At 42.2% G+C, this 23,062-nt stretch overlaps 1 protein-coding gene across 1 annotated transcript in view; it reads right to left on the minus strand.

Annotated features, from left to right (window-relative positions):
- Nucleotides 1–12,308: 12,308 nt before the first annotated feature.
- The window catches only part of TRAPPC10 (trafficking protein particle complex subunit 10), a 97,743-nt gene continuing 86,989 nt past the window's right edge, over nucleotides 12,309–23,062 (minus strand). The window contains exons 21-23 of the mRNA XM_060234183.1: nucleotides 22,772–22,949; nucleotides 16,827–17,021; nucleotides 12,309–15,073 (exon numbers count right to left, since the gene is read on the minus strand). Coding sequence (XP_060090166.1) covers nucleotides 14,835–15,073; nucleotides 16,827–17,021; nucleotides 22,772–22,949 — 612 coding nt within the window. The 3' untranslated portion in view covers nucleotides 12,309–14,834. The remainder of the gene's footprint in view (nucleotides 15,074–16,826; nucleotides 17,022–22,771; nucleotides 22,950–23,062) is intronic.

Below are 23,062 nucleotides of genomic sequence, written 5' to 3' on the forward strand. Positions count from 1 at the left end.
TTTATGCTATTTTTAAGCACCTGCAATTATGTGTGTGTGTATAAGAGGGCTCCACTAAAAACACTTCGGGATGAGTTTACATGCTTTTTTGTACACCCTTCAGAACTAATTCAAGCCTCCACAATCCACTTGCATGTCCTAGGGGGAATAGTTCACTGGTGGAGCATATGCTTTGGACACAAAAGGCTGCAGGTTCTCAATCAATGTGTCAGGTAGCAAGACCTCTAAAACCTTGCAGAGAAGTAACCCAGTCAAGAGTAGACAGTTCTCACCTTGATAGGCCAACAGTCTGACATAGTATACTGCATTTTGTTACTGGTCCTCCCCTATATTATCATATCAGCCCTATGAAAGAATGTGTTTAGCCCAATGAGCTTCACCAGCAACAAAGCTTCAGATCTTGTCACACTGTAGCCCTTACACTCTTAAAACACCAAGGCTTTACAAGAGAAAGATTTACACAACTATTGAAGTTCTGAATAGATTTTGAAGTAGGACACTAGATGACTGGCATTCCTCATTTGCTTGACAGAATTTTAATCACAGATCAAGTATTCTTAGGATCAGGGGTTCCCAACCACCGGGTTGTGGACTGGGAGCGGTCCGTGGCCTGTTAGCAACCGGTCCATGAGTTGTATAATTATTTCATTATATATTACAGTGTATTAATAATAATAATAATAATAATAATAATAATAATAATAATAATAATAATAATAAATTGAATTTATATCCTGCCCTCCACTCCAAATTTCAGAGTCGCAGAGTGGCTCACAATCTCCTTTACCTTCCTCTCCCACAACAGACACCCTGTGAGGTGGGTGGGGCTGAGAGAGCACTCCCAGAAGTTGCCCTTTCAACTATGCAAGAGCTATGACTGACCCAATGCCATTCTAGCAGCTGTAAGTGGAGGAGTGGGAAATCAAACCCAGTTCTCCCAGACAAGAGTGCACACTTAACCACCATGCCGAACTAATAAAAATAAAGTGCACAATTGTATAATCCCAAAACCATCACTTCCCACCCTCCCACCAGTTCCTGGAAAAAATTGTCTTCCACAAAACCAGTTCCTGGTGCCAAAAAGGTTGGGGACTACTGCTTGGATGACTGGTATTCCAAGTCACAGCACCAAGATTCTGTTCTCAAGGGTCTTCAGCGTATCTATTCCAATCCTGGCTTTCATACTTACCCTATTGAGAACATAATGCTGATTAAGTAATTTCAATTTCTGCATCCTCAACAATTCGTAAGACTAAGGTCAAAGAATTAGATTCCCTTCTAGAAATGCTTTGGGTCGAAATAGAGGGCCCAAAAGGAAATTTAACTATGGGAGTTTGTTATCGCCCACCAAATCAAAAGATAGAGGACGATTATAATATGATGGAAGGATTAAAGATAGCAGCTAAACGTAAGAACTGTATCGTAATAGGTGAGTTTAACTACCCGCAGATTGATTGGGTCAATATGTGTTCAGGTCGAAAGAAGCAGACTGAGTTTCTAGATGCTCTCAATGACTGTGCTATGGAGCAGATGGTAACAGAACCTACCAGGGGTGAGGCGATCCTGGATTTGGTCCTAAGTAATGCCCAAGACTTGGTGAGAGATGTAAAAGTGATCGCACCGCTTGGGGGCAGTGACCATAATGTTATTGATGTCACCATTTGTATTAATAGAGAGTTGCCCCAAAAGACCAGCACAACCACTTTATCATTAAAAGGGGTAAATTTTCTGAGATGAGGCATGTGAAGAGGAAACTGAAAGGAAAGGTAGATACAGTCAAAACCCTTGGGGAAGCTTGGAGGCTATTTAAAACTACAGTCCTAGAAGCTCAGATAAAATATATACCACAAGTTAGGAAAGGCACAAACAGGTATAAGAAAAGGCCTGCATGGTTAACAAGGGGTAAAAGGATTACTGAAGGCGGATAGGAAAATGGCTGAGAAGCTGAATGCATTTTTTGCCTCCGTCTTCACTGCTCCAGATGAGAAGTGTTTGCCTGCTCCAAACGAGAAGTTGAACTTGTGGATCTTCTGACAAAAATATGTAATCTTTCATTGAAATCTGCCTCTGTTCCTGAGGACTGGAAGGTAGCAAATGTCACCCCCATCTTTAAAAAGGGTTCCAGAGGAGATCTAGGAAATTACAGGCCAGTCAGTCTGACTTCAATACCGGGAAAGTTGGTAGAAACCATTATCAGGGACAGAATGAGTAGGCACATTGATTAACACAAGTTATTGAGGAATACTCAGCATGGGCTCTGTAAGGGAAGATCTTGCCTCACTAACCTGTTACATTTCTTTGAGGGGGTGAACAAACATGTGGACAAAGGAGACCCAATAGATGTTCTTTACATTGACTTCCAGAAAGCTTTTGATAAAGTTCCTCATCAAAGGCTCCTTAGTAAACTCGAGAGTCATTGAGTAAAAGAACAGGTCCTCTTGTGGATCAAAAACTGGCTAATGAATAGGAAGCAGAGAGTGAGTATAAATGGGCAGTCTTCGCAGTGAAGGATGGTAAGCAGTGGGGTGCCGCAGGGCTCGGTACTGGGTCCCATGCTCTTTAACTTGTTCATAAATGATTTGGAGTTGGGAGTGAGCAGTGAAGTGGCCAAGTTTGCAGATGACGCTAAATTGTTCAGGGTGGTGAGAACCAGAGAGGATTGTGAGGCACTCCAAAGGGATCTGTTGAGGCTGGGTGAGTGGGCGTCAACGTGGCAGATGAGATTCAATGTGGCCAAGTGCAAAGTAATGCACATTGGGGCCAAGAATCCCAGCTACAAATGCAAGTTGATGGGGTGTGAACTGGCAGAGACTAACCAAGAGAGAGATCTTGGGGTCGTGGTAGATAACTCACTGAAAATGTCAAGACAGTGTGCGATTGCAATAAAAAAGGCCAACGCCATGCTGGGAATTATTAAAAAGGGAATTGAAAACAAATCAGCCAGTATCATAATGCCCCTGTATAAATCGATGGTGCAGTCTCATTTGAAATACTGTGTACATACCATACCATACCAAACCTTTAATTCCATAACAGTTGTAAATAAAAATATACAGAATATAAAAATTTAAACATTGGAGATAAAATCAAAATGAAACCGAGTTTACAGATGCATTCATACATGGTCAGATTTAAATTTAAGGATGTCAGCCAAAAATTTTGCCACAGCCTCGCTAACCTCTCCCTCAGTATCAGTCAATAAATAATAACAGGGTGGCAGAATTGACAAATCTGGGGAGAACGAAAGCTTACAAAATAAATCTTTACGGAGATTATGATAAAAGGAACAATCAAGCAATATATGCTGAATTGAGTCGGGAATATTCGCTCCACAGGAACAGAATGTCAAGTTGGCAGATTCAATAACGAGTCGTTTGTTGAAACAAAATAACTAGTTTATTGATACTGTTGTTCTCGGCTAGGTTAGTATTGAAAGACTAAAGATCATACAGTAGAATGCAATCATATAAGGTACACTTCAAAAGGATTCTTTAGGGAGGGGGGACTATGCAGGGCACATTCACACATTGATGTTATCATTTCGTTCTCAGGCCTACTTTGGCCTTGAGCGTTGCCGGCTCCAGCCTCCCCCTGAGCTAGGCCTGAGAAGGCTCAGATAAAACTTTCACATATTCCCATTTCAAAGCCAGACTACATAACAAAGAAAAGGAGGGGGGAAAGGAGAGTTCAAGCTAGCAGCAATGGAATACAGTTTGGCTTTACCCAGGATGCTTTTCCCTGAGCCAGAGTTAGATACAGACTTGACCAGAGTTTTATACAGACTTGACACAGAGTCTGTCACCTAAAGGGACTCGATGATATCTCCCTTGTAAAACTTTGGAGGGAATCGCATTTCGTCAAGCCATGCAATGACTTGGAATGGTTAAGTCTGATAGGGCATTTTACCGCAGAAAGCAGAAAGACCTAAAGAAGATGGGGAGCAAATATAAGGGTCTGTTGGTCGTAGTTTCATTTCCTCCAACTCCCACAGTCTCAGTTCAATACATCTGAAGATATATGACTCATCAGAAGTAAAAAAATCATCAACCTCTATCCCCAACTGGTTAAGTTTGGACATAAGCACTGCTGTCCAGGATGAGCAGCACAGGCGCAGATTCAGAGGAAGGCAGACGCTTGTTTCTTCACTCCTAAAAACACTAAGTTGTTTTCAGTCTTCTAACTTTTATCTTGCCTTGATAGAAGGAATTGTTTTTAAATAGTCTTATCTTATCACCTCATTTTTAATTTTGGTGCAGCTGTTTTGTCTTTCCCAAGCTCTGGCTGTTTAATCAGTTAATAAGCTTCTGCTTTCGCTTTCTGACTCAGAAGCTGCTGCAGCTAACGAACTACAGCTGATGTTTTATAAAGTTTTACAAAGTTTTACGTTGTCCCTCAAAGACAGGGGTTTTTTTTAAGAGTCTTTTATTTTGAACTGTGAATGAAGGTTGAAATTAAGTCAACTCCTGCAAAGCAACGTGGTGGAGTACAGTCGGCTACAGCATTGGCTCTGACAAATTTGGCTTTTAAAGACATTTCATGATATTCTTAGCAGATGTTGTGGCTTTTATCTGTAAGTTTTAAGACATTAGTTGTTTGGTATTTGTTTTATTTTTATTTTTTTATCAGAACAGTGCCAATTGCCATCCAACAGAACCTTCTTAATGGCATCGGGCAAGCAGTCAAGAGAAGTGGAGGAGGAATTTGCTTCTTTGCCAGTTTGCAAACAGTTTAGGATAGAGGACTTTTTTACCTTAAACAACAAGTCCAAATCTGCTCTGCTGTCATTTGCTATTAAAACATCGAATCGCTTCTCCCCTCTAGAAGACATGTTACAGCCAGCAGAAAAGGAGGAACTGACTAATGAACTGACTAATGAGTCTGACCACGAAGATGTCGTAGACTCTCAACTCCAGTCTGGGGTGGAAGCTTTAAAGGTGCAGCAGAGACAGCATGATAATGAAGAAAGATCCATGTCTTCTGACGAGGTCGCCCCAATTACCCTGATTGCAAGCACAGTGGAATGTATCTTTAAAAAGTTAAAGGGATTAGAAGATCAAATTCTTCACCTTTCTTTGGAAATAAAGAGACTATCAGTGTCAATGGATAAAGTTCACTTAGCCCAGCTGGATGATACCTCTATTGGAGCTTTAGCCTCTTTAAAGCGGTGTCCATCTGCAACACAGGATGTGGATCCCCGGAGCTCCTTTACAGAGTCTAAGGTCAGCGTGGGCCATAAAAGGAACGTGCAACAATTGGTTCTACAGCCCAATAAGGTATGCATCACAGTTTGTCGTTATGGCAGGAAGACCCCATGCTGGAGAAGTAAACTTTTAGTTAAATCTCATTTCTGTGAATTCTTCATCTAAACTATCACAAAATTGACTTGATTACCATCGAATCTCTTAATGATCAGTCTCAAATGCAGAGGATTCTGCTTACCTTTCAATCCCCCAACATTCCTTCACTAATTTTGAGGCGAAAGAATTACTTATGGTTGAAGGGGGTTTTCCCTGTGCGATCCTTTATTAACTCTCAAACTAATGCTCTGCTGCCTAACCTGTCCACAAGGGACAGTAATTTTTTTTAATTTATACCCCGCCCTCCCTGCCTGGGCAGGCTCAGGGCGGCTAACAAGACATGGTAAACCATGATACAAATAAAACAGAATACATGATTACTAATTTAAACAGTAAAACCAATAAAACAGTATAACATTATAGTACAATCAGAATATGTGCAAGAAGTCTCGGTGTTATAATAATGCAAATAATATAGTATGCGAAGTAATCCTCATCTTTTGAAGAAAGCATCATTTTCAGCGGCAAAATATAAGGCTTCGATGTGTTTTAAGGTATCCAGATCTGGTCAGTCCCAATCAAACCTCGAGCTGGATAATGAGTCATCAGTGCAGCCCTCTATGGATGTGATGCATAGTCCCCTTAATGTTTCAATAGAAGATGACCTTCTGCAGTCATTTGGGAGTCTTCCAGCAAAAGATCAACAGGCGATCCTCGTAAGACTTGAATGTACTAAGCGGCAGCTGCAAAGGTCTTTAGAGCCGGGGAAATCAGTTCCTTCAATCAACCTGGATCCTGCAGGCAACCCCCTGTCCCCATTGGCTGACTTAATTGATCTGACTATGGAACCCTCTCTAAATGGCTCAAGGGCACCCCAACATAATGACTGTATTTTCACTGATGACGCCAGGGTGCTAGAAAGGATATCCATTATTGATTGACTACCAGCTAGGGAAGCCACAAGGAATATCCACATTGTCTCCTGGAACACAGCTGGGTGGAAGAGTAAAGTGAATGACTCAGATTTTTTGGACTTAAATCCTTTGATTGTGTCTTCCTTCAGGAAACATGGGTGGAAGACAGTTTTAGACTGACGGATTTTAAAGTTTTTAATCTCCCTGTTTATAGAACTCATTCTAAAGGTCGCAGTAAAGCAGGCCTGGCTGCTTTGGTGAAATTCAACTTACCATTTAAGGTAGTCCTCTTGGATCCTTGCCCGCCATTTGCCCAGGCTTTATTGCTGTCCTCTCCAGCACTGACCCTAATCATGATTAATGTTTATTTAGCCCCTTCTAATGGAGAGCTGGAGTTTGATGCTGTCTGGGAGAAATTTTCTTATTATGTGATGTCTTTGTCTAGGAAATTTCATACTGCTCAGCTCATGATTTTTGGTGATTTTAATGCTCGGATAGGTAGTAATAATCAGAAATGGAGCTCTCATTTTGGCTTTGAAGCAGCTGACTCCCTTCCACTACAATTATGTTTACTCCGTTGTTCTAAAGATACTTTAGCCAATAAGGCGGGTCTTAGATTAATTGAATTCTGCATAGCACACAATGCTATAATTTTTAATGGTCTCTCCAAATTTCCAGCCACAACTGATATTTCCTTTTTTTTCCACATGGGGTTGCAGTGTGATAGTTTTGTTTGGGTTCACCCAACCTTCTGTCATCTATTGGTAACTTTTACATTGATTCACGCATGGAAAGTGACTACTTGCCCCTAATTCTATCTTTAAGATTGGAACTGGAGGTTAATATGGTATCATCTTCCCAATCTGTGAAGGCCTCTGAGAATGTTCTAAAAAAATCAAGTGGTTCCCGGCCTTAGAAAGGGAGTTTTCTTCCCTCTTTGGCTCTGAAGCGCTGTGCAGATTAAGGGATTCAATCATAAATTCCAATTCCGATGATACAATCCTTTCAGGATTCTCGTTATTAATTGATTACTGTAGTGCTAAAGCTAAACCTGTGATCTTGTCTAGGTCTAGTTTCTCTAGCTGGTTTGAATATTGTGTACAATTCTTGTCATCGCACCTCAAAAAGGATATTATAGCATTGGAAAAAGTCCAGAAAAGGGCAACTAGAATGATTAAAGGGTTGGAACATTTTCCCTATGAAGAAAGGTTGAAATGCTTGGGGCTCTTTAGCTTGGAGAAACATTGACTGCAGGGTGACATGATAGAGGGTTACAAGATTATGCATGGGATGGAGAAAGTAGAGAAAGAAGTACTTTTCTTTCTCACAATACAAGAACTCGTGGGCATTCAATGAAATTGCTGAGAAGTCAGGTTAAAACGGATAAAAGGAAGTACTTCTTCACCCAAAGGGTGATTAACATGTGGAATTCACTGCCACAGGAGGTGGTGGCGGCTACAGACATAGCCAGCTTCAAGAGGGGATTAGATAAAAATATGGAGCAGAGGTCCATTAGTGGCTATTAGCCACAGTGTGTGTATACATAATTTTTTTTTGGCCACTGTGTGACACAGAGTGTTGGACTGGATGGGCCACTGGTCTGATCCAACATGGCTTCTCTTATGTTCTTATGTTATGTTCTTGTACATTACAATTCACAACTATTCTCATTTTGTCAAAAACTAACCTACCACAACTAGAATTTTAGTATAATACTTAAGATGTAAGCATAACATTACACATTTATTAAGACCAGCCACAGCAACATAGAACAGTATGTAAGCCTTTGAAATTTTCAGAAGTGTTCATCAGGCTGAATGTTAAAAGGATTGGGGGCAAAAATCTTGAATGCTTTTTGGTTGTTTATGGAGAATCCTCCATGTTAGGAACCAAAATCACACCACATCATAATTCTTGGAAAGCAAAAACCTGACAAAAGAGGGTGGGCCTACACAAGGATAAAACTAGTCAAAGGGTACCAGGGAAAGAGCTGAGGGAACAAATATGGAACTAATAGGCCAAAGGACAGTGGCAACAAAAATACTAATTATCTAAGGCAGTGGTCCCCAACTTTTTTGGCCCTGGGGGCCGGCCCCAAGGCCGGCCTGCCAACCATGGCCCCAGGACCAAATTGGGTGGGGGCACCCAATTTGGCCTCCCCCGCACAGCATTTCTTCTTCCCTCCTTCGCCCCCTGCGCAGCCTCACCACCTCCTCCTGTTTTCTCCTCCCTCCTTTGCCCCCCCCGCACAGCCTCGCCACCTCCTCCCCTTGTTTTCCTCCTCCCTCCTTCGCCGTCCCCCCCGCACAGTCTCGTTGCCTCCTCTCCCCCCCCCATTGTTCTCCTTCACCGCCCGCGCAGCCTCGCTGCTTCCTCCTCCCCCCATTTTCACTATTTTAAGGCCGGGGAAGGGGCTTCCCTTCCCTGGCCTTAAAATGGTGGAAACGGGGGAAAGGGGAGGTGCTGTGAGGGGGGGTGGCGAGGCTGTGGGGGGAGACAGCGAGGTTGCACGGCCCATTTCAAACAGGCCACAGCCCAGTACCGTTTCCCGGCCCGGGGGGTTGGGGTCCCCTGATCTAAGTTATACAGTTCGTTCTTTAGCTAAAGGAGAGAAAAAGCAGGCGGTAGCACAAAGGAAGAAGCAGAGGCCAGAAAAGGCTCCTTACTGGGTAAAAGGCAGCAGTGACTACGGGCTAGGACAGGGCAGGGCACCTCCTGAGAACACAGCAGCACCTTAGGCAAACCCAGCTGGTGTGGTGTAAGGAGTTAAGAGCAACAAGCCTTTGAGAAGAGAGGGGCAGAGCTCAGCTTGACCAGCATGGATAGAGCCCCATGGATAAAAAGGGAGATATTAGAAGAGACAGGGGAGAGCAAGAAATGCAAACTGGCTGAGAGAGTGCAAAGAAGGGTGAAGGACTGGCAAGATAAAGCTAGCAAACTGGGACAGGCCCAGGAAAGACCTGATGTAACTGTTCAAGGGAGAGGTTTGCAGGAACAGAAAGAGGCAGGTGAAGCTGCACTTGCAAGGAAGCCTGTGTGGACTTTTTAACCAATAAGGACACAATGAAGGAACACCATTGCATCTGGTGAATCTCTGCTACCTATGGAAGTTAGGTATGATGTCCCACTGTCCCCTAGAGGGCAAACCAAATGCACAAAGTAAATTTAGCCCATTTGAGCCACAGAAAAGCCCGGGCCAGGGGTGACCAAACTGTGGCTCAGGAGCCATGTGTGTTCTTTCACACATATTGTGTGGCTCCCAATGCCCCCACAGCCCTGTTGGCCAGCTTGGAGAAGGTATTTCTCTCTTTAAATCACTTCTCCAAGCCAAGCCAGCCAGCAGCTTGGGGAATGCATTTAAAGTTTCTTAATTTTGCTTTCTTTCCTTTCCCCCTCCCTCACCCATCTATTTTCCTTCTGACATCTGATGTTCATGTCTATGTGGCTCTTTGTCAAGTAAGTTTGGCCTGGACTGAAATGAGAGTTAGAACTGGCTGTAAGCCTGGTGCTGTAAGGATTTATAACAGTGGTACTTTTACTCCTCAGCTCCTGGAGGGCCATATTTGCATATCCTATCAATGAAAACATTTCTACTGCATGCCCTGGGTGGTATCCCAAACACACACACACTAGCAATACTATTGACAATTGACTAATGATTTAGATTATTATAGTACCTCTCAGCATGTAGGGTTGTCTTTCCCCACCTCTCCTGTCTTAAACATTACAACCCTTGCATATCTGGAGTGAAGGGAATGGCTTCCCACTCATTCTTCTAATTCCTTAGCATGAAAAGTATCTAGGGATCTTAGTGAACTGTATACTGAACATGAGTCAGCAGTGTGATGCAGTAGCTAAAAAGGCAAATTCAACAGAAGTATAATGTCCAGATCATGTGAAATGATGGTATTGCTTTACTCTGCTCTGGTTAGACCTCACCTAGAGTATTGTGTTCAGTTTTGGGCACAATTTAGGAAGTATATAGACAAGCTGGAATGTGTCCATAGGAGGGCAACAAAGATGGTGAGGGTCTAGAGACCTAGTCCTATGAGGAAAGGTTGAAGGAGCTGGGCTGAGTATGTTTAGCCTGGAGAGCGGACAACTGAGAGGTGATATGATTACCACCTTGAAGTACTTGAAGGGCTGCCATATAGAGGATGGTGCAGAATTGTATTCTGTTGCCCCAGAAGGTCAGGCCAGATTCAACAGGTTGAATTAATTTTTTTTTTTTACTAAACATTAGGAAGAACTTCTTGACAGTTGTTCCTTGGTGGGATAGGCTTCCTCAGGAGGTGGTAGGCTCTCCTTCCTTGGAGGTTTTTAAACAGAGGCTAGATGGCCATCTGACAGCAATGCTGATTCTGTGAATTAAGCAGATCATGAGAAGGAAGGCAGGAAGGGCTGCATCAGTGCTTAGTTCTTGTGGCCCCATCTTACATGTTGAGGGAAATGATCGACACTTTTGGGGTCAGGAAAAATGTTTCTCCAGGCCAGTTTGGCAAGGGATCCTGCAGGTTTTTGCCATCTTCTGGGCATGAGAACCCAAAGAAAAACCGTGACAAATAACGAATACAATCATAAATTCACTTGTAATTATTAGTGTATAAACCTTCAAAGTATTTGATTATCATGATCCATTTCAATAATGGAAGAAAAATTGCATAGGAATTTTGACTTACAAGCACTTTGTAGCACTAGCACTTTAAATTATTTGTTCTGATGTAATTGTGCTTAGATGCGTTTTGCAAATGAATTATATGTACTTCCCTTACAATACTAAATTATTGAAATGGATCATGATAATCAAATACTTTGAAGGTTTATACACTAATAATTACAAGTGAATTTATAATTGTATTCGTTTGTCATGGTTTTTCTTTGGGTTCTCATCCTATTCCGTGATTTTCTCCATTGTATTTTTTTTTTTAATCTTCTGGGCATTGGCAAGGGTCGCTGGGGATGTATGTGTATGTGGAGGGTATTTATGAAATTCCTGCATTGTGCAGGGGTTTGGACTGGATGATCCTGGAGGTCCTCTCCAACTCTACGATTCTATGAGGCACAATACCTCAGGCAAGAGATTGAGACTGCCAAAGAACAAGCTGGTCATAGAGAAAGGGCCGTAAAATCACATCCCCACATACACACACAGTAGCCAGTTTGCTTTTCCCCTGGGTGGCTGCCATAGTGGTTTTATTTTCTCTTATCTATGGCCTGCTTGTTCTCTTCCTGACAGCTGCATAAATGCTGAGATGAGTGTGTGTGTGTGTGTGTGGGGGATGTTGGAGAGTAAGGGCCCTTTACATCTATCCTGGCATGAGGGCCATGGCTCGGGGTGACTTGTGCCTTACTCATCATTCTCCAGTCTCTTTCAACAGTTGTTTCAAGATGGGAACCACCTGGCAATCACAAACATGTCTGAGCTCACCTTTCTGGAACATGGGGTGGGTTCTACATTGGTGAATTGTGCTCAGGAGAGCATGTTGTTCCCAGGCCACTGATTATCAAAGGCCCAGCTCAGCAAAATTCTATCACCTTAAAAGGCATCTTTTCTACTCTAATATATAAACTGGATAGAAAAGAGGGGCATCTATCATACTAGTGGAAAACTGGCCAGGTGTCAGCACCAAGTGGATCACAAGATGGAACTGGTCTCAGAAAGTGAAAACTCCTTTCCAGGAGGTAAACACAAGGAAAATGGTCATTCTTGCACCAGATTCTACTTTCTACTATATTTCAGGCTTTGCCCACCCCACCCTACCTTCCCACTCCGAAAATGGTTTTGTAAGATGCTGCACTGCAGTATAAGTGGTTTTTATTTCCTGGTTACAAAAGCTACTTTAAACCATCCTGGATAAGGGAGCTTCAAGCCTAAAATCCCTTGGAACACAGTTTAAGCTACTCATTTTGCTTGGCACTCTTTTGTGGCTTAGCCTCCTTTTCTAGACGTAGTTAAGAGGAAAACTGAAGATGCCTAACAGAAGAACTACCTGAAGTAACTGGCCACTCCACTGTTATGAAGAGTCTACTCATCTGTGAAAACTTAAACTGAAAACAGATATAAATCATGCTTGAAAATCAGGAGAACTGTAAACAATTATTGTTTAAAATATTCAAGATTTTTATTCACTTTTTATCCACTAGCTTGCTTTCCAGTTTCTTTTCCATGACAAGTTCAGTTCTTAAATCTGTTTTAAATCCTTCCCCTACTATTCTGCTTGTGTATGTTTAATCCTTACAGGATCATTTTAATAACAGAATCTTACAGAGCTGCAGGTAAGAAATACCACAATCTCACATTAACTTCAACAATTTCTATACTAGGAGTTAATTTTTCCAGTCACAAAAAGGTCTGTGAAATTCATAAAAATTATACTCCTTTAACCCATTTGATAGTATTTACAAACTTAACAGATATCTATAAATAATAGAATTCTTTTAAGATACACATATTTCAAATTTTGAATCAATTATTTACATTTGTATCCAGAAACCAATCCCCTTCCCTAATGTACACAAATGTCTCTCAAGTAGTGATAAGCTTATGTGGCATTTTAGTGAAGTTCATCAGTTTCAACATAGTTGCGCAAATTTATTCTTCTTTAAAACTAGGCAAGAGGGGCTAATGGCTAACTGCTAAATAAAACTATCTTGTTTATGGTCTGTTCACAATAAATCAAATAATTTAATACACTGAAATTGTACTTTTTATATTTTACTTTTTAACTCGTGCCCTGTGCAGAAAAAAAATCCCCAGTTTAAATATTTTTGTAGTTGCAGTGAAAAATTAAGTGTGTATGTTCTGACATTGTGTAGTCTCAATAATTCTTATATAGTAAATGAAAAGACAATATAAAAACAGGTGATTCAATTGCAAAAATAAAAGTTGTTTAGTTGAAAAAAAAATCCAGTAATCCAAACCAAGTTACCAAACTGATGAGTCATTCATGAGCATAATATTGAAACTGAAGTGTAAATTTCAAGACTACATAGGAAACTTATTTTACGTTCCACAATAAAGTACTTTTGACAAACATACACGGATATTACCATGCTCCAGCAAAAAAAAACAAACTTCAAGAGCTCTTAAGTCATGAAAGTTGTAAACAATTAACAGAGATACACAATGCTGGAAATCCACACTATAGGAGGACTACATTATTGTAAAGATTTGCTTTCCTACAGCCTCCAGGAATATTAAAAACCTATTGAATGAACCAAATATTCTTCCTGTTGCTGTAAAATTAATTAATTCATCTGTTAGAGGTGGCTAAGGGCTACATAGGTTGCAAGGAGGCAGGAACCCAGTAACAAGAGAGAACAGCAACTAAGATTGTAGCAATGAATTTCAGAGAAATGCTTATTTACAAAAATACATTATTTCTGAGAGCTGGAAAAGTTTCCACACACTAAGACTTATTTACAAGCTGTAACTTTCACATCAATAAAAACACATTTATTTTGTCATTGATTTCTGGTGTAAATTATACACAATTACATCAGTTAGACTTTTTAAAATAATCATTTGTACACAAATTTACAACTGAAAAATAATCAGTTGGTATGGTATGACTGCTGGACCAGAAGAAGTTCAACTGGACTTTACATCTCCCCATATCTGGACTCGAAGAGGAGTCAAATAAAGCTCTCTATAGTTCTTGCCTTTATTTGCTTCTTCTCAGATTATTTCTAGAATAAGGTGCAAATATATTTATATCTGTAGTTTCTGTAGTCCAAAATAAGTTAACAGTAGTTGAGAAAGGGAAACAAACAAACTTTGGTTTAAAAAAATATCAAATGACACATATTTAATAAAGGCTATATATTCAAGCTCAATATAGCAGTTTCTATTTATTTAACAAATTATCTATTGGGAGGGAAGATTGGTCCAATTAACCTTTATTCCTAACTTAACCACTTATGTGCCACTTTACTACTTGCATCATGAGATTATTATGTGTATTTTCCCAACAACATAGCATAATAACTCTGTATATGGCATGGTTTCAAAAGAGTGCTAGTAGGCTAATAAATTTCATATGTCTCAAGGCACAGAAGTAGTTAAGCAAGTCTTCAAGAAAATATATTTACATATTTAAAATCTTGTAGATAGTGAGTGATTCTGAATCCTATAGCTATTATACAGAAATCTGAAAGCTAGTCTGGTCCAGGAAACCAGACAGTTGTGTGACAAGAAAGGCACACACTTCAGCCATCAACAAACTGCAAGGCTTATTGTATATCAACCTGAAATATTCTTTGAACAGAAACCTAAGTATTCCCAAAGAAATAGCAGTCTGGAAGCTGCTTAACTTAAAAGAACGAACTGCAATAAGAATCTTTCATTTCATCATGTGACAGGTGGGGAGGGAAAAGAAGAAACCAAAATTCATTTTACAAAAACACCCTAAAGTAGCAATATAAACTAGCTGACACAAGTTTCACTGTACATTTTAAATTGATACAATTGTTGGATGCTTCCATGGCCAGTAAGCGTTGAGTTGCTATAGGCCTCATTAGCGTTTAGAATGTTTCATCGAAGAAGAATCAGATTATGATCACTTAAAGTGCATTCACATTCAAGTCTCATGTATGTATGTGCACACACATGTACCAAGAACTGTCATGTGACATTAACCTCTAAAATATGATCATCCTTGGTGGGAATGACAAGGACCTGCATGCCAGCACTGGAGTTGAACACCTGCCCAGGAGAAAATGACTGCAGACGGGGCATTGGCAAGCCTTTGTGTTCTGCACTGGTTGTTGAGTGTACACTGCTCCTGCTCTTTATGCTACTGTTGTCAGCTTGATCATCCATATTCTTGTCCACTGAGAGATTATCATTTTCAATCCAACTGTCTGTTTAAGAAGAGAAAATGCATAACATTACTTTTTAAAAGAAACAATTAAAATATACAAGATACTGCAGTGAGGGGAAACCCTGATATGTATGGGATTTCTGATGTTTTATTCCCCCCCTTTTTTTTAAAGGAAAAAGGGGGGGGGGGTGCAGAAGGAAAAAAAGTATAATTCATCAATCATTTTCAAATTTTATGAATAGTTATATACAGGGGTCGTTTTGTAGAAAAATAGGTGGTGGAGCTCATCCAGGGATTGTTATGCAGCTGCACCTACTATTCAATGGACAAGGAGGTGGAACTCTCAGGAGGAGGAACTCTCAGAAAGGTGCAGGAGCTGTGCTCCTGTGAGCTCCCACTGAATGAGGCCTGGTTATAGACAACAAGTGATATCCAGTAAAATCAACTGTTTTAGTAAAATTACACAATTCACATGTGAGCAAATATTAAAACATCCTTATTACAGTATTGTGAAGTGAGCTCTCTCTTTAAAAGAATAGATAAAAAATTTCTTGGTTACAATATGCTTTTAACAATAAAAAGACTACATCTTTTACAGTTAGACAGATTTTTGTTCTAAATTTTAACCATCCTGAAAAACCTAGATAAAAACCTTAACCATTTAATCATTTCAAATGTAAGAGCAGATAATAATACATCATTATTACAGTATTTGAAATCTCTCTTTAAAAGAATAATCAAGAACTTTCTTAGTTACAGTATCTTATTAACAATAAAAAGGTTACATCTCTTACAATTAGATAACTTTTAATGCTAAATTTTAACAATCCTAACAGCCTATGTATTGTCTTAAACATTTAACAGTTTCTACAGCTTATTCTTACATGTGTGGGATTTCTGAGTACTTACTGGAACTCCCACATGTGAAAAGAACTGTTAGATCTCATTCTCTAGAATCTGACAGTTCTTCCAATATAAGCATTAGTGGCAATCCAAAGCTATAATTGTCCACAGCGTATACATTATCAGAATAGCAGGCTCTATTTCATCCTTCAGGCTATGTAGAATACTGCTGACTGGAAACAGAGCTGGCAAAAACGCCTTATTGCAAATCTGTGGTTCATATCTTTTGGAATAACTACAGCCTTTATTGGAATGAGCCAATATTCTGTTCTCCCTCATCTTGCATCTATCCCAAATCCAAATCCTGCGGCTATCAAAAGTGATATTCCTGAGGTTCAAGAATTATCATGCCTTTCACCACATTGAATACTTTTATTCAGTGTGGTGAAATGCATGGTAGTTCTTGAACTTCAGGAATATCACTTTTGAAATAAAGTTGCACTGCAAACAGCTCCTGTTTACTGAGGTCCTGAAATGCAGGAGTTACTTCTACCATGGCTTCCAAAATTTGGATCTAATGCAGCATTTGAAGAATTCAAAAAAGCTTTAAATGTGACTTGCTATATTTTTAATGGAAATACAATTTGTCTTTTCATAAAAACTTTCAGATAAGAAGCTGCATATTTAGAAGGAAGAAAAATGCAACCTATGTCCTCTGCAGGCTACAGGAGATGCCGTAGAGTCCCATTTTTGTGATGTGCTCTGCTGACCAATTCTTTGTCCAACTTGGCTATCACATAAGCATCTAAATAAAAAGCTGAAGATATCTATGATTACTCAGCAATGTCTAAAGGACTGACTTATTTTGAAATGTAAATGCATACAGAAAGAGACAGTGCAATTTTAGGGCAGAGGATTCCAACATAGCCATTAAATAAATGCATTCTTACCAGCATCAAGCTGTATAGAGTGAGCAGAGTGATGAGGGAGGTATTTAAATAATCTGACATCAGGAATAGGGAGGCATCCAGCAAAGAGAGGCATCACTTCCATGTGTACTTTGTGGGTTGCTTCAGCTGCTACAGGCATAGATATTACTCCAGAGCTCTTCCCACACACTGCCCAGTTACTACTGTTATCTACAACTGAAACAAATGCTATTTTAATACACTATAAACAAGGAAACATTGACATCTATTTTCACATATTCATTAGATTTCAGTATAAGGGACCTCTGCAGATTTCAGTATAAGGGACCTGTACATAAATGCAGATTCAGTTGGATTTGAAAGAACCAAGCTTCTCCTATAACCCACAAGTATGAAGTACTAGTTTAAGGGTGCCTAGCTTGCTTCCTAAATAATTAACTGTATAGGACTTCCGGGTTTTGGCATCTTGAGCTCAGTGGGATTCACAGAGCTCGCTCTCAGCGACCCCCCAAACCAGGCTGTAGAAAGGGTGTCAGAGCTGTGGCATCTCGAGGGAGACCCTGGTGAGGTCTTCTGACAGCAAGGGGCTCTACAGGAGCCAGGGAAACAGCGGCGGCTGGTCCCTGTTCCTCCTGTCTGCCCCGATGCTCCACCGTCGCAGTCGCCATGATGGCAGTAAGAGATGAATGCCTGATTGCTTTCTTCTTTTAACAAGCTTCTATCACATCATATTTCTACCTTAATCATGAAAATGCAATCATGCAAATCTTTTTTTTTTTACTACTACCGATTACTGTATCTTTTGTTATAATGCCAATTGGGACTGTTAAAAAAGGGGGGGAAGAGAAGGATATTCCCCCTTTTTTCCCACAAGGCCTCAAAAAGACAAAAAACAAACTTAAGAACTTTCAATAATTTGAATTGGACTGAACATGGATATTCAAATGGATTTGGCTCACAATTAAACAAGCTATAATGAAAGCACTATTTTATTTCAATACAGTCTGAATAAAAGTCGGATATATCTTTAAGAGAAATGCTTTTGATACCTGATTGGGACTGAAATGATTACAATCAGACTTTAAGAGAAAAGCACAAGGCTGGAGGAGATTTAGAAAGAGAGACTATGTGGGACTTTGAGTTGCTTTTTAACTTTGATTATCAGACTGGGTTATACTGTGGACAAGATGGCGAATCAACCTGAAGTGTTTGATAAAAAAAGATATTATGGTTGCCATATTCTCCTTAAAGCAGGAAATCGGTCTGCTGCCAGAGCTGATACAAGACAAGGTGGAAACCTTTATTTTAAAACACAGTGAAACTGAAAATTTACATGAGCGGAGTGGTGAAGGGATCCCAATGATGTCTACGGAGAAGAGAGAGGTGGATAAAGATCCAGTGGGAAAGAAGTCAAAAGAAATCAAAATGGAGACATTGTGCACAGTTACAAAAAGGAAGCGGAAATCAAGCCTGATTAAAGTTTTTACAGCAGGAAGTGACGGCGTGGAGATCTCATCGCTTTCAGTAAAACAGATCTATGTGCCAAAGGGAGACAAGGCAGACTACTTCAAGAAGATCAAGGCTTGGAAAGCTTTCAAAAAGAAGGGATTATAAACCGTTGTTCTTTCTCGTAATTGGTCAACATGGAATTAATAAAAGTAAACTGGTGTGCGGCCTTGAAACGGCTTTGAAATGACAAGTGAGACTTCTAGAGGCGTGCGGCTTTGAAATGGCAAACGAGACTTAAAATCGGAATGCTTCTCTTCTGTTTGTTATTTTTATCTATGGATCGTATATCCTCAAAGCTAAATAGAGCAATTTAATAGAGAGTGATTTATGGAGGTGTATGATTTTTTCCATAGACAGAAATAAATAAGGGTGAGAGAGGGGGCGTTTTCATCTAGGGAGCATACTTTTTTTTTTACAAAGTTAAATAGAGCAATTTAATAGAGAGTGGGTTATAGAGATTATATGATTTCTTACTTAGATAAAAATAATAAGTATGGGAGGCTGTCACTGTTTATTAAACTTGTGTTACTTAGAGTAATATGAAAATAAGAGATATAGTCTCCAAAAAGTTTAATGTATCTTAAACATTCAACCTAGACAAACTATTAATTTGGGTAAATTTACAATAAGGCAGACAACACAGGTGAAGATGAATAGCTTAGATTTATATCATAAGCAATAGAAGTAAAAATATATAATAAAATAATAAGACCGTATAATGTAATGGTTGTATTGGGTTAAAATTTAAGACTTGCAGGTAGAAAGAATTTAGTATCACGTTTGGAAGGTAGAAATGTACCTTCCCTGCATCATTCCTTTCCCTTTATAATGAAACTTAATAAAAATTTAAAACTGAAAAAGAATTAACTTTAAAATTGAGTAAAGAAAGAGATGGCAATTGGATGGCCCAAGACCAGAAGCCAGTTTTGGGGAGTGGAGAAGACATGGTAGCAAAGGCCAGCAGCAGTTAACTCTTCCTAATGGCAAGAATTTCAAGAAACACTGCAGTGCCTGTACCAGGAAGTCTGGCATGACTGGCCTCTGCTTTGCAACTATTAAGCTATAGAAGTTAATATGCTTATTTATAAGTAGGGTGACCATAATGTCTGAAGGCCAGCCAGGGACACCTTGGGGGGGGGGTGGAAGGTAGGGGTGCGTGCGCCGCCGGAAACAGGAAGTGACGTCACTTCCGGTGACGTCATGCCACCGCCGGAAACAGGAAGTGACACCACTTCCTGTGACATCATTTCCCCGCGTCACCTGCCGGAAACGGGGAGTGACATCACTTCCTGTGACATCACTTCCCCCAAATGACATCATTTCCCCCAAATGCCACTGCCGGAAACAGGAAGTGACTTCACAGCACTTCCTGTGACGTCCCCAAAAATCCCCCAAATATCACCGCCGGAAACAATTTTGTTCTCAAATCCTGTATATACTTCATCAGTATATGGGATAAGGCACTTTCTCAACTGTGCTGCATAATGCAGCCTATTTATTTTGTCCTGTTTGCTCTGTTGGCTCTATCTGCGCCACCTTCATCACTTTCGGGGTGTGGATCCCCCAGTGGGGTGGTCTCCCGACTCCCTCCGCCGGCTGTTTCTGATAGCCCTGCGCCCCCTCTTTCATTTGATATGTGTCCCGTGCGGGTGCCACCCTCCCGCCAGGAGATGCCGCAAAATGAGCCCCCTTGAGGCTTATGGCGGCAGGGCTCGGGGGAAGCGAGCTAGACTGCTGTTCTTTTGAGGGGTTATAGAGTGTTTCGAGCCCGTCCCTGTGGCATCGGTCCCATCGTTGTGGGACCCAGGGGGCTGGCGCAGCAGCACGCCGAAGCAGCCTGTCACAGGTCGAGATGCAGGACAGGAACCCGGAAGTGACCGACAGGCTGCTTCAGCGTGCCGCTGCGCCGGCCCCCTGGGCCCCACAACGATGGGACCGATGCCACAGGGACGGGCTCGAAACACTCTATGACCCCTCAAAAGAACAGCAGTCTAGCTCGCTTCCCCCGAGCCCTGCCACCATAAGCCTCAAGGGGGCTCATTTTGCGGCATCTCCAGCGGGAGGGTGGCACCCGCACGGGACACATATCAAATGAAAGAGGGGGCGCAGGGCTATCAGAAACAGCCGGCGGAGGGAGTCGCGAGATCACCCCACTGGGGGATCCACACCCCGAAAGTGATGAAGGTGGCGCAGATAGAGCCAACAGAGCAAACAGGACAAAATAAATAGGCTGCATTATGCAGCACAGTTGAGAAAGTGCCTTATCCCATATACTGATGAAGTAAATACAGGATCTGAGAACAAAATTGCACCAGAAGACACAAACACAAAGCTCCCTTACACTGAATCAGTGCTTGGGTCCACCAAAGTCAGTATTGTCTACTCCAGTCACAAACACAAAGCTCCCTTACACTGAATCAGTGCTTGGGTCCACCAAAGTCAGTATTGTCCACTCCAGTCACAAACACAAAGCTCCCTTACACTGAATCAGTGCTTGGGTCCACCAAAGTCAGTATTATCTACTCCAGTCACAAACACAAAGCTCCCTTACACTGAATCAGTGCTTGGGTCCACCAAAGTCAGTATTGTCCACTCCAGTCACAAACACAAAGCTCCCTTACACTGAATCAGTGCTTGGGTCCACCAAAGTCAGTATTGTCACATAAGAACATAAGAGAAGCCCTGTTGGATCAGGCCAGTGGCCCATCCAACACTCTGCGTCACATAAGAGAAGCCCTGTTGGATCAGGCCAGTGGCCCATCCAGTCCAACACACTGTGTCACATAAGAACATAAGAGAAGCCCTGTTGGATCAGGCCAGTGGCCCATCCAGTCCAACACACTGTGTCACATAAGAACATAAGAGAAGCCCTGTTGGATCAGGCCAGTGGCCCATTCAGTCAGGAAGGGAGGAGGGAGGGAGGGAAGGGAGGGAAGGAAGGAAGGAAGGAAGAAAGGAAGGAAGGGAGGGAAGGAAGAAAGGAAGGGAGGAGGGAAGGAAGGAAGGAAGGAAGGAAGGAAGGAAGGAAGGAAGGAAGGAAGGAAGGAAGGAAGGAAGGAAGGAAGGAAGGAAGGAAGGAAGGAAGGAAGGAAGGAAGGAAGGGAGGAGGGAGGGAAGGAAGGGAGGAGGGAGGGAGGGAGGGAAGGGAGGAGGGAGGGAAGGAGGGAAGGAAGGAAGGGAGGGAAGGAAGGAAGAAAGGAAGGAGGGAGGGAGGAAGGGAAGGAAAGAAGGCCAGCCCCCCCCCCCCGCCAGCCCCCCCCCCGCTTTTGGCTTACCTGGATCCAGAGCGGTGGCGGCCTCTCCTCCGGGCTGCTGGCGGGGCTGGCGGCGGCTGCGGAGGCCGGCGCTGGTCTCTGGAGGCCTCCAGGGACCAGCGGTGGCCTCTCCACGCTGCCTCCGCTGGTCTCTGGAGGCCTCCAGGGACCAGCGCCGGCCTCTCCACGAAGCCTCCGCTGGCCTCTGGAGGCCTCCAGGGACCAGCGCCGGCCTCTCCACGCTGCCGGCGCTGGCCTCTGGAGGCCTCCAGGGACCAGCGCCGGCCTCTCCACGCTGCCGGCGCTGGCCTCTGGAGGCCTCCAGGGACCAACGCCGGCCTCTCCGCTGCCGGCGCTGGCCTCTGGAGGCCTCCAGGGACCAGCGCCGGCCTCTCCGGACCCCGCGCGCGGGCGGGGAAGGCGGGGAGTGAGGCAGCCAGCGTCCCTGCGCGTGCGCACACTGCTGTGCGCACGCGCAGGGACACTGGCTGCCTCACTCCCCGCCTTCCCGGCCCGCGCGCGCGGCCCGCCGGCTCCCCGCTGGCTATACCGGGACTTTGTAATGGTCCCGGTATAGGCAGCCCGGGAGCCGGGATTGGGTGGCCAGAACCGGGAAAGTCCCGGGAGACCGGGACGGTCTGGCCACCCTATTTATAAGACTGGGACATGAACCTCTGTTTTAAAAAAAAAAAACCTATGGATATAACTCTATGCACATTTCCATGAGACACTAGGAATTTCTAAGTAAATGTGCATTGGGCAATACTAAAAAATCATTAACTCCTTAATAACTACAATAACCAGTATGCAGAGGTTAAAACAGCTGAGTAATTGGGTTCTAAAGAAGATGAATCTATTCTCCAGGCTGGCATTGGGATTATTAAGAAGAGCTGGATTTTATACCCCACTTTTCTCTACTTTAAGGAGTCTCAAAGTGGCTGACAATCCTTCCTCTCTTCATGCCTTATGAGGTAGGTGGGGCTGAGAGATTTCTGAGAGAAATGTGACTGGTCCAAGGTCACCAAGAAGGCTTCATGTGGGGCAGTGGGGAATCAAACCTGGTTCTCCAGATTAGAGTTCACCCCTCTTCACCACCACTCCATACTCTTAACAACTATACAATGCTGGCTACCAATCTATAGATAAATTGAAGCTGAGCTAAATATCAAAAACTGTCCCCATAAGCCTGATCAACTTGCCTACCTTCATACAAAAGTTTTGTTGTACAGTATCCATCCGATTCTGTTAGTGCCTCATCTTTATCCACATCCAGGAGGTCTGAAAGGCGGGTAATTGACACTTCCAGTGAGCAGAGTGAGCCTGTTTTACAATATTCTGCCCCCAATGGGGGGGAAATCTCAGCTTTCACATTATATAATGTCTGGCAGGAGCATAATAATATTCATGGTCAGTATATACAGAATAAGAAAAAGGCCATAATAATATTCATAGTTCGTATATAAGATACAACTCTTTCTACATAATTTGAACTGG

This window comes from Heteronotia binoei, chromosome 3, assembly GCF_032191835.1.
Source record: "Heteronotia binoei isolate CCM8104 ecotype False Entrance Well chromosome 3, APGP_CSIRO_Hbin_v1, whole genome shotgun sequence".
Taxonomy (NCBI): Eukaryota; Metazoa; Chordata; class Lepidosauria; order Squamata; family Gekkonidae; genus Heteronotia; species Heteronotia binoei.